Source organism: Talpa europaea (assembly GCF_964194135.1).
Source record: "Talpa europaea genome assembly, chromosome: 9".
In the NCBI taxonomy this organism is placed as follows: Eukaryota; Metazoa; Chordata; class Mammalia; order Eulipotyphla; family Talpidae; genus Talpa; species Talpa europaea.
The window spans coordinates 21,431,558-21,443,652 of NC_140076.1; the positions used below are offsets into that span (position 1 = coordinate 21,431,558).

At 37.4% G+C, this 12,095-nt stretch overlaps 1 protein-coding gene across 1 annotated transcript in view; it reads left to right on the forward strand.

Moving 5' to 3' along the window:
- LOC311176613 (protein argonaute-3) overlaps window positions 1–11,831 on the forward strand; it is a gene marked incomplete at both ends in the record, with an annotated part of 76,751 nt that extends 64,920 nt beyond the window's left edge. Inside the window, 7 exons of the mRNA XM_084242267.1 lie at window positions 1,470–1,629; window positions 3,138–3,243; window positions 6,087–6,281; window positions 6,897–7,031; window positions 9,703–9,804; window positions 10,753–10,952; window positions 11,723–11,831. Of these exons, the coding sequence (XP_084098393.1) occupies window positions 1,470–1,629; window positions 3,138–3,243; window positions 6,087–6,281; window positions 6,897–7,031; window positions 9,703–9,804; window positions 10,753–10,952; window positions 11,723–11,831 (1,007 nt within the window). The remainder of the gene's footprint in view (window positions 1–1,469; window positions 1,630–3,137; window positions 3,244–6,086; window positions 6,282–6,896; window positions 7,032–9,702; window positions 9,805–10,752; window positions 10,953–11,722) is intronic.
- Between the last annotated feature and the right edge of the window lie 264 nt (window positions 11,832–12,095).

Genomic DNA, 12,095 nt, shown 5'->3' on the forward strand with positions numbered 1-12,095 from the left:
CCACAGGAACTCTTTGCTCATCCTCCTCCTTCTACCTGTATTGCTTCTCATAACCCACCTTCCACCCTTCACCAAGTAAATGCACATTCTTCTTTTGAATTTTAGTTCAGACAGCCCTTCCTTGGAGAAGTTTTGCCTAACCCCTTTGACAAGGTCAAAGTCTCTCTTTTATTGTCTTATAGCACCTTGTACCTGTTGTTTATGTTGCTTTCACAGTTGTAAGTTAAATTTGGCAGTTATTTAATTAATGCTTATCTCTCTGGCTAGACTATAAACTCGATGAGGGCAAGAATAATGTTTCTGTTAACTTATCATTACATATCCAGAACCCAGCCCAGTGCTAGCATGTATTGTTGCACTTTAACTACTTGTTAAATTAATGAATAAACTTTTTTGGAAGGCAGTTTGTCAGTATCTATTAAAATGCTAAATATGTTTACCTCTGACCCTTCAATTCTACTTGTAGAAATTCAGCCTGAAACTATAGTTACATAACCAAACAAAAATAAATGTACAGGAATATTATTCAGAGCATTGTTTTAATAATGAAAATCTGGAATAAGCTAAAAATACTCCAGGGTATGACTTGTTAAACACCTTATGGCATTTAAAAGCAGAATAACTGCTGCTGTTATAAATAATAAAGCCAATCTGTATATTAAGACTCATAACATACTATATTATTAACTGAAAATGACAAATTGCAAAATAGAATATTTAGTGTGTTCTCAATACTCATTTCAAATGTTTTCCATGTGTTTTATACATAAGAAGTTATGTATACTGAGCCCTTCGTGGTACCTGTAATGACAGGAGTGGGATAGAGGGGATGGAGCAGAAACCCTGTTTGCACTGTAATATCTCTGTATTTTTAAGGATTAAAGAATAAGATTGAGGGGCCTCCCCGGTGGCCCAGCGGTTGAGCGCTGGGTTGCGAAGCTGCCCACAGCTTCTGCGGCACCGGTTTGATCCCCAGCTGCTCCCCGGCCACCGGAGGGGAGGGTCCCACATGGCGCGCAGACCTCTCCTGCCGCCCGCTGCTCCCCTCAGCAGTGTACCTCGGTCCTTCTGCCTGCTCTGCTCCCCGCTCTGGCTCTGGTGAATTCTCTCGCCCTCCCGCGCTTCTGACTGTACCCAGTGCTTGTATAAATAAATAAATAAATCTTAAAAAAAAAAAAGACTTAAAAGATTGGAGTGTTTGTTTAAAAAAAAAAAAAGAATAAGATTGAAAGCTATACATATGCTATAATTACCTCTGCATTAAATAATATAAATGAGAAGGTTACTGAAGTGAGTACAACAAACACTATAAGGAACTATATGATCTTTTAACAGAATTGTCTTTGTATTGGTAAAATTTGTGGTATCCTGTAATACAAGAGTGTATTTCAAGGAGTGAAACATAGTAGCTTATTTTTAGTAAAGTTTTATCTGTTTTCTAACTAGAAGTATTTGCATTTGTTCCATAGCTGAAGTGAAACGTGTAGGAGACACACTTTTGGGTATGGCTACACAGTGTGTTCAAGTCAAGAATGTAATAAAAACTTCTCCTCAGACTCTCTCAAATCTGTGCCTAAAGATAAATGTTAAACTTGGAGGAATCAATAATATTCTTGTACCTCATCAAAGGTAAGATGCTCACTAAAAGTAGTCATTCTTTTTTGTCTCCATTTTTCTATATATTGCCATAGCAGTGATCTTTGTAGGTCATGTCTTCTGTGATTCCTGCCTGGCATGAGAGACAAACACACGTTTTGACAAAAATTTGAAGTTTGGATTGGCAAGGTTAAGAGATTCCCTTGTGAAAATTCCTAACCATCTTCGTTTTCATTTTTTATGCAAAATACCTTTTAGCTAGAAAATATTGAGAGCTTTATTTCTTTCTCACTAAAGAGCCTGGTTTGAAACCATTATTTGATGTGGTTTCTCATTATTTGATAGTCATCTTCAGCCTGATGTTATGAAACTACTCATCTAGGAAGGGGGTCATGTCAAGAAATCATATTGACCCTGCTGCAGTCAGAGGGATAACAGATGCTGTGTTACTGTTGCATTGTCACCATGTCCGATGGCTCTCAGCCAGTGTGAGACATGGAGACTGTCACTTGCTGGGGAAGAGGCTGAGCAACAGGTTTCCTTTTACTAGTGGAAGCAACTAGTTCTCTGAAAAAGTGAAATATCTTGATTAATATGCACCACAAATAAGCATGAAAACAAGGATGGATGTGTGTTTGACACATAAGCTCTTCTTTTCCTGTTTTTCCATCCTGTGTCTGCTACTTCCAGTCCCTACTAAATATGAAAGGATATTCATAAATGAGATAGAATAAATGAGTAGAATTTTATCAAGAAGTCCAAGAACTGGGCCTCCCTGGTGGTGCAAAGGGTTAAGCACCACACTATGAAGCAATCGCAGCCTCTGCAGCACAAATTCAATGCTTGGCCGGCCAGGGAACAACCCATATGGTGCAGCAGACCTCTCCTGTCTCGCCCGCTGCTCCCCTCAGCAGTGTATTTCAGTCTGCCTCTTCTGTTCCCTCTCTGTCTCTGGTGAATCCTCTCACCTTCCCACATATCTGGCCTGTACCCTGGTTCTTGTATAAATAAATAAATCTTTAAAAAAAAAATCCAAGAACTAAGACACAGTTGTTTTAAAATAAGGTGAACTACCAGCACTTTGTGATTATTATTTGTAGGATACTCAAACTTAAGGCCAGAGGAAGAGAAGCAGCCACTCCCATGATCTCTTCCAGTGTAAGGCAGAGAGATTCCTTTTCTCCTTGAGAGATAAGGAGAAGTGTAAGTAAAATAAAGAAAGTTTGATATAAATTGGTGGGTTAATGAGTAAGGTTATCATTGTATGCTTACAAAGAATGGTAGCAGCAGTTGCCTCTAAACCACCAGCACCAGAAAACTGCTCTGAATAAGACATTGGATAGATCCATTGCTTTTCCTTCATTGTCTAGAGAGTCAAGAGTTAAGAGAATAAAGCTGTCAGTATTTAAGCATATGAACTATCTATATAGGATTTCCTCTGTGCTGTGTCAGCAGTTTGCCTTGTGTTGCAGTAGTGTGCAACAGATACGTGGATAATGAAAGAAATGAGTTACCTAACTCTTTTTTAAAATTTGTTTAAGACCTTCTGTGTTCCAGCAACCAGTGATCTTTTTGGGAGCAGATGTCACTCATCCACCAGCGGGTGATGGGAAGACGGGTGATGGGAAGAAGCCTTCAATTGCTGCTGTGAGTATCCCTAGATAACTTTATCTTACCTAAAGTTTAAACAGAGACCAACATGTCAGCTTAACTTTTTAAGTTTTAATGATATTTTCCATGAAACCAACTTCTGTTGATTTAGGTTTTTCAAAAAGTGATTGTTCTTTGGTTTGAGAGTTAAACCTTTTACATACAGTTACCCCTTTACAAAATGGGAATTGGGGGCACCTACCATACTCACAGTGGAAAATCCCCGTGTAACTTATCGTAGGCCTTCTATATGCAGGGATCCAGATCTGAGGGTGTTGGTTGATTGAATCTATGAATGTTGAATCTGGGAGCAGATCCACTTAGAAGTGGGCCTCTGTGGTGGCCTAGGGATTAAATCTCAGCGCTGTCATGCTATCACCGCTGCAGCTTGAGTGGCCTGAGTTTGATCCCCAGGCAGGGAGCAACCCACATGGGGCAGCAGACCTCTCCTGTCTCACCTGCTGCTCCCTCAGCAGTGTGTTTCAGTAGATCTGCCTGTTCTGCTCCCCACTCTGTCTCTGGTGAATCCTCTCTCTCTCTCTCTCTCTCTCTCTCTCTCTCTCTCTCTCCTCTCTCTCTCTCTCTCTCTCTCTCTCTCTCTCTCTCTCTCTCGCTCTCTCTCGCTCTCTCTCTCTCACACACACACAGAGACACACACACACACACACACCCGCCTCTGGCCTGCATCCCACTTCTTGTATGCATAAATAAATAAAAATAAATCTTATAAAAAAAGATTTATATCAAGTAGACCTATGTTGTTCAAGAGTCATCTGTGTATCTGTTAAATCAAATTTATATCACTCAGATTTTCTATATGCTACTTTAACTTCTATTTAACCTTTCTATATAATTGTTTTTTTTTTCAGTTATTTGTAATTCAGATAGTTTATTTTAGTAATGTCTTTGATAGTTTATTTTAGTAACATCTTTTTTAGAGAAAGATACATTATATTTAAGTTCGATAGATTGCATTTTTTTAATATAAAATAGCTTCCACATTCGTTTAATTTAATACCTTGTACCTAAATTCTTTAACACTGCCACTGCTACTTTTAACATCTGTCTGTTGTATCTTTGCTCACCTCTGTATTTGTAAACTTTCTGTGTCAGTTCCTTTAAGTTTATTTTCTGTAAATTTCTGAAAGCCAAGTAAGATTTTACTCAACTTGAAAATGGCTTGATTTTAACAAATGCCAGTGTTTTTAAAATGTCGAAATATTTAAGTAGACTTGATAAATTCCAGAAGTTAAACTGTAAGAATTCTTATTTTTTCTGTCATCTATCAGTGTAGTCTTTACATCAATTTTAAGTTTTAAAAGTCTGACAAATCGTACTTATTCTGGAAAATGATAGTAATACTAAATATCTTCTAAAACTATTTTCATTAAGTAACGAAAATTTACTTTTTATCTATTAATAAGTTACATTAGTTTTTATTCTTAATGTTATACATGAATTGTTTACAATTCAGATGTCCTAGAAGTAGTATCAAGCCATCTCTGATATTCATAAAATGTTATTATAGAAGATAAAATGATAAAGAAATTCAAAAGATTTATTTTGGATATACTCTTTTAGGGCCATCTTCCAAGAAAGCCTAAGCATATTTGAATTCCTATGGACGTCTAGGTAGTCATTTTTTTTTCCTATTAAACTCATTTCTACCAAATATCCACTTTCTTTTATGATTATCAGAGGTTTTATAAATAGAATCTATTATTTGCTATGTGACTTCTGTTCCCAAGTAACTAAAGTCTAGTGTGAGAAACAAATGTAACTAATAAGTGTCACAAATTATTAAATAGATACTACCATGGTATTGATAAAAATTAAAATTTAGATGGCAAAATGTGATGTTGGGGGAATGTTGAGAAATGCAGGAAGTTGTTATATAATGTACTAGGCTGTGGGGCTATAGTAAACTTTTGTGAGCTGTTTTGTTTTGTTTTTGGTACCATTAGAAAAGACATGGGCTTACTATTAGTAGTGAGATGCCATTCAAGGAAAGAAATGGTTAGAGTTCCATTTTTGAAGTATGACCTTGGTGTAAATACTGCCTTGGAAGAAAAAGAAGCTGGTTCTCAGCCAGGGCTCCTAACAGAAGGATGTATGGACATTTTTGAAAATACTTCAGTAGAAGTAAGTGATATTAACTAGTCAGGGTAAACTTTTCAGTTCATGCCTCAAAGTTCCCTCTGCCCCAAACACATAGCTATTAAACAAAGCACAGAAGGAGAAAATGAGATAGCTACCCTCAAAACCAAGTTTAACTTACCTGAGGACCAGAAATACAGAGTAGTCAGACTGACTATAGATTTAAACCTTCCGGTCTTAGTTATTACAGTAAGAGAGGGGGAAAAAATTTTAAATTTATAAAGCATAACTATTCTAAAATGATTCCAGTCTTATATATGATTTCTGATTTAGAAAAGTATGAGAGATACGATGAGAAATCAGTGGTTTGAATGGGTCATCTTTTTCAGTTCTCTTCTTTCTCCTACTCTCTTTATGTATGTCTTTTTGTCCCTTGCTTTCCATATAAATCTCTGACCTACCAGCAACATCTATAAGTTAGAATCTTTATTAAGTGTACAGTGTAACCTACTTATAGGAAAATTTTGACCTTATACTGTATCTTTCATTCTGTTCATCACAGAATTTTTGTAGAAGTTATCAATTTTTGATTACTCTAAAAATGAGCATTGATAAATAATATGGTTATAGTAAAACACAAAATTATATGAAACCCAATGTACTTTCTCAGGTTATATTGTGGTAAAATTCATATTCATATAGTATTGCTTATCATATTTTCTACTTTACTTTTTCTGACATAGGTTGTAGGTAGTATGGATGCACACCCAAGCAGATACTGTGCTACAGTAAGAGTTCAGAGACCTCGGCAGGAAATCATCCAGGACTTGGCCTCCATGGTTCGAGAACTTCTCATTCAGTTTTATAAATCAACTCGGTTCAAGCCTACTCGTATCATCTTTTATCGGGATGGTGTTTCAGAGGGACAGTTTAGACAGGTTAGTTGGCTGATACTCATTATGTATGGTTAAGCCAGATGACATGTTTATAATATGCATTTAGTTCTGACATTAAACTACTTACTTAAGGGCCTCCCCAGTGGCGCAGCAGTTGAGCGCTGGGTTGCGAAGCTGCCTGCAGCCTCTGCAGCGCCAGTTCGATGCCCGGCCTCCAGGCGAGGGTCCCACATGGCGCGCAGACCTCTCCTGCCGCCCGCTGCTCCCCTCAGCAGTGTACTTCGTCATTCTGCCTGCTCTGCTCTCCCCTCTGACTCTGGTGAATTCTCTCACCCTCCCGCACTTCTGACTGTACCCAGTGCTTGTATAAATAAATAAATAAAATCTTTAAAAAAAAAAAAATTTAAAAAAAAAAAAAAAGACTTACTTAAGTTCAGAGTTCCTAAAGTCAAAATGATGCTGCAGCCTTGGGTTTTCCCTTTTAAAATGGAAGCCTCGATTGGTAAGACCATGCTCAGGAAATAAAGATGGAATAGAGAAGTGTATTTAGCGGTAAAGTGATGGAATTAAGAAATCCTAAAGCTAAACCATTTTACTTTGAAATATGTATCAGAGAACAATTGACTATCTCAAACCTTTCCATTTCATCTTCTCTAGGTATTATATTATGAGCTACTAGCAATTCGAGAAGCCTGTATCAGTTTGGAGAAAGACTATCAACCTGGAATAACCTACATTGTCGTTCAAAAGAGACATCACACGCGATTATTTTGTGCTGATAGGACAGAAAGGGTAATCTTACATCTGTTGTAATACTATTTTAAGCCAAGCTTATCTAACATAGTTCACAAAGCACTTAAGAAAGACTTTCTGCCAACAAGAGAGTTTACAACATATAATGGCAAATTTCAGCAAAACAGATTATGAGTTTAGAAATATCAGAATAGATTTTTGCTGCTTAAATTTTGAGAATTTCTTGTAATGCTCCAAGTGTTCAAAATCCTATTACACGTTTTTGTTGTTGTGAAGAAACTGATGGTTTTAAAGTCATTCTTTCTATTCATGTCAGTAGATGTTCAGAAGAACATATTAAATATTCAGGAGAAAGAAGGTTACAGTCTCTTTTAAAAATGGAGGGGAGGGATTTGGGGTCAAAATAAGAGGGTTGCAATTGTATGGGGAATATAAAAATAAAATTTATTTTAAAAAATAATAATAAAATAAAAAAAATAAAAGCTAGGGACTTACAGAGTGATTAATGAAAAATACATGCAAGCTAACTTTTAAATACTGCTTCCTTTAAAATTCACAGAATTTCTGTATTTTATACTATGCATGTGTGTTTTTATAATTAGAAAGGAAAAGGAAGTATAAGTAGCTAAGAAATATGCCTTCTTATCTATATGAAACATATGCAAGTGGCCATTTTACTGTCATTTCCAGTACATTGTCCTCCCCTCCCCATCCTACAAATCATGGAGCAGAGAAGTCTGAGGATTACAAGTGTGAGTGTCCTCTTGGGAATAGGGTGCAATAAAAAAATGCACTCTCTGAAAAGAGAATGTGTTTTGTCTTTGGTATATATTTGGTCTTTAGTTACATTTACTGTGTAACTTTGAGCAAATAACATAACATCCCTGTACCTGTTTTGTTTTGTTTTTTTTCTCAGCAAGATTTGTAAAATATTAATAGGTAGTTTATTTGGATTGTTAAGAGGATTAAAAAATAACATGCTTAAAACGGTGCTTGGTACATATTAAGCATTCAAAAGTTTGATAGAGTGGTGGTGATGGGGGTAGTAATAGAAAAAAGAAATAATAATAACAGATATTTTTCTAGACATTCTTAATAAATTTAACTCATTCAGTCCTCACAAACAACACTCTGAGGTACTGATGATGATGATGATGATGATGATGATGATGATGATGATGATGACTGTTATTTGATTTGCACAGAAGGAAACTGTCACATGAAAATTAAATAACCTCCCAATGTTGTAAGTTAGTAATTGGGTGGAACAAGAGCTCACCTCAGGTAACCTGGCTCCAGAGTGCTCTTACTCACTGGCCTAGCCCACCTCTCTAATGGCAGAGGTGATGGTTTCAATATGGCCTCTGTGACATTAAGGGCTGTTGACCCCAAATTTCTAGGTACATTTCTATACCTAGAAAACCAAAGGGTCTCTTCAAAAACAGTGTTAAGAAAACCTAAGTTAGCTTTAACCATTGCTAGTAACTGATGTTTAGTTATAGCAGTCCTTCATTTGTTTCTCTCTCACCTTTGCTCTGAATGTTACAACTATTACTAATAGATGGGAGATATTTGTAAATGAGGAGACAGGGGCACAGAGAGGTGAAATACCATGTCCCAGATCACACAACTAGAGACTAGTGGAACTGAGATTTGGACCCAGGCATTCTGCTGACTCTCAAAAGTAAAACTTTTTATATGTGCTACTTATGAAACTTACCTGTGAAGAATAGACATATTTTAGTAGATTATGAATTGTTCACTTTCTTCTTGGTGAGGCCTGGCTAGTGGGCTCACAGTTACAACCAAAGCCACTACTTGATAGCAGTTCCTCTCATGGCAGGGGTAATGTCTCAGCTCATCAAAGAGTTTCTGATCTGCCAGCCTTGTAAACCTAGACTTTAGTGAATGATTTAAATGTGTTAGGGACAAGGAGATGGAGGTGAGTATGCATATGCATTTTAAAGTATTTTATTATAAAACTTTCATTATTAGGAGTTTCAAACCATTTCATTCATAACATTATCTATTTAGGGAAAATCATGTTTTCTTAAAAGTTTGAAACAACTAGAATGAAATAAAAGGAATAAGTCCTTTGCAGTCATTTCAGCTTTTGACTCCCAATTCTGCCCTTTATTGTATGCTATTGGGGAAATTATTTTACATTCCTGGGTCTTAGATTCCCCAAATAAATGGGAATAACACCTAACATGGAATTATCACGATTAGAAATATATTTAAAGTACCGGACACAAAAATGGTTAACAAATGGTAGCTACTGTTAATGTTGTTGTCAGCATTCTTTCTCTCTAAAAATATACTGTTCTTCCAGGAAAATGCTAATTTTCATGAATTACACATTCAAGAGTCCCTGTTGTGCACAAGTACCATAAGTTGGAACACGCAAAGAAACTTTACAGTGGTTTTCTTAAATGTTTTACCTAAATGTCTTGGGCCCATAGTGGGACCAGCTCCCAACTAAGTATCAGTAGGTACTAATAATTCTTTGTTGCTTGTCAGCTCTTACTGTCAGCAACATTTAAGAATAGGAACCAGGGCAGAATAAGGTCTGCTCTTAATGCCTACTTAAGTAATATTTCTAAATGAGAGTAGTGAAACATGGAATCAGAGTATATCTGTACATTTTTTTAAAGTGCTTTCAGACACCTTCTTTACCTTTTTTATTTAAACTTTGACCAAATAAATGTAGGTCGGAAGAAGTGGCAACATCCCAGCTGGAACAACAGTTGACACAGACATTACACACCCATACGAGTTTGATTTTTACCTCTGTAGCCATGCAGGAATACAGGTAAGCCTGCACTGGGATAAAATGTTTTTATTCAACAATTTTCATTCTTACTATGTCTTTTGAATTTTCAGAAAAAGGAAAAGAGAAATATTCTTCTCTGTATTCCAAATTATTTCTACATGAAATAAGGTGAAACCCTTTCTTATGCTGAGAGGGGCTTATTTCTATGAGAAGATCAGACTATCAGTAGTTTAATAGGATGACTCTCCTTTAATTGGGTCCTTAATATAAAACTCAAAAGTATATTAAAATATTGGGGCCTCCCTGGTGGCACAAGGAGTTAAGCACAGCACTTTGTATCTATCCGCAGCCCCTGTTCGATCCCCAGCCAGCCAGGGAGCTACCCACATGGCGAGGCAGACCTCTCCTGTCTCACCCACTGCTCCCCTCAGCAGTGTATTTCAGTCGATCGCCTGCTCCCCACTCTGTCTCTGGTGAATCCTCTCACTCCTTCCCCCTGCACCTCTGGCCTGTACCCCAGTTCTTGGATGCATAAATAAATAAATCTTGAAAAAAATATATATATAAATATAAAAAATAAAAAAAATTTTAAAAAAAGGCCTCCCAGTGGCACAGTGGTTGAGCGCTGGGTTGCGAAGCTGCCTGCAGCCTCTGCAGTGCGAGTTAGATCCCCAGCCACCGGTGAGGGTCCCACATGGCATGACAGACCTCTCCTGCTGCGCCCGCTCCTTCCCTCAGCAGTGTATTTCATCAGTCTGCCTGTTCTGTTCCCTGCTCTGGCTCTGGTGAATTCTCTTACCCTCCCACGCTTCTGACTGTACCCAGTGCTTTTATAAATAAATAAATCTTTCTTTAAAAATCAGTTATTAAATTAGTATATCATTTATTAATGTACAAAAACTAGCTTTTTATATAACTTGGTCTGTGCTGAATTTTTTTTTTAAAGTTTAAAAATAAACAGAATATATACAATTGTCTTCTCTATAGGGTACCAGCCGTCCTTCACACTATCATGTTTTATGGGATGATAACTGCTTTACTGCAGATGAACTTCAGCTGCTAACTTACCAGCTCTGCCACACGTATGTGCGCTGTACACGGTCTGTTTCTATACCTGCACCAGCGTATTATGCTCACTTGGTGGCATTCAGAGCCAGATATCATCTTGTGGACAAAGAACATGACAGGTAATATAGAAACATAACAAATGCAGATTCTTACCCAAATCCAAATATGGTCTCTGTGTTAGAATTTTCCTGGAAAATATCTTTTAAGTATTTCCATGTAAGTGTATGCTCCTGTTTTCTATAAAATACTGGCATTTAGGGTCTCCCCGGTGGCACAGCGGTTGAGCGCTGGATTGCAAAGCTGCCAGCAGCTTCTGCACCACCGGTTCAATCCCCGGCTGCTCCCCGGCCACCGGAGGAGGGTCCCTCATGGCGCACAGACCTCTCCTGCCACCCGCTGCTCCCCTCAGCAGTGTACTTCGGTCCTTCTGCCTTCTCTGCTCCCCGCTCTGGCTCTGGTGAATTCTCTCACCCTCCTGCGCTTCTGACTGTACCCAGTGCATAAATAAATAAATAAATAAACAGATAAACAAATAAATCTTTTTAAAAGAAAAAAATAGAACAGATGGCCTGAAATAAGGGATCACACTCAGATGGGCTGTGTAGGTAATTAGGCTTTACCAAATTAACTCAATGGAGAGATTATTAGTAATAAATGTGATATAAACATAAAAATGATAGGGGTTTGCTGCTAAGTAATCCTAAAGAAGTGAGAAACAAAATCAGCCTTGAATTAATTAATTATTGAAACTGGGTGACAGATTGAAGTTCATTATGCCAGTCCCTTTTTTAAAAAAAATATTTTCACATTTTCTTGTAACATGATATTGTTCAGAATTACTACATCAAAATAGGGTTTGTTTTTGTTTTCATTGCTACTTCTCTTACAGTGCCGAAGGAAGTCATGTTTCAGGACAGAGCAATGGGCGAGATCCACAGGCTCTTGCCAAGGCTGTACAGATTCACCAGGATACCTTACGCACAATGTACTTTGCTTAAGAAGTCCAAGGATAGTCTCTGAAAGGAAGAAATGAAAGATGAATCAACATACAATGTATGTTTCCAGTGGAGTCAGTTGAGTGGGATGCCTCCAGCCATACAGAAGTTAACACTGTGTGGAGGCCTGTGTCTGATCTTTATGTTGATGCAGTGATGATTGTTTACTCCATCAAGGAACACAGTACCATTATGCAATATGAAACCAGCCAACTGCTTTTTTGTGCGGTCTCCTGTAGGAAGTATCGCGATTGTTTTATTTTCTCT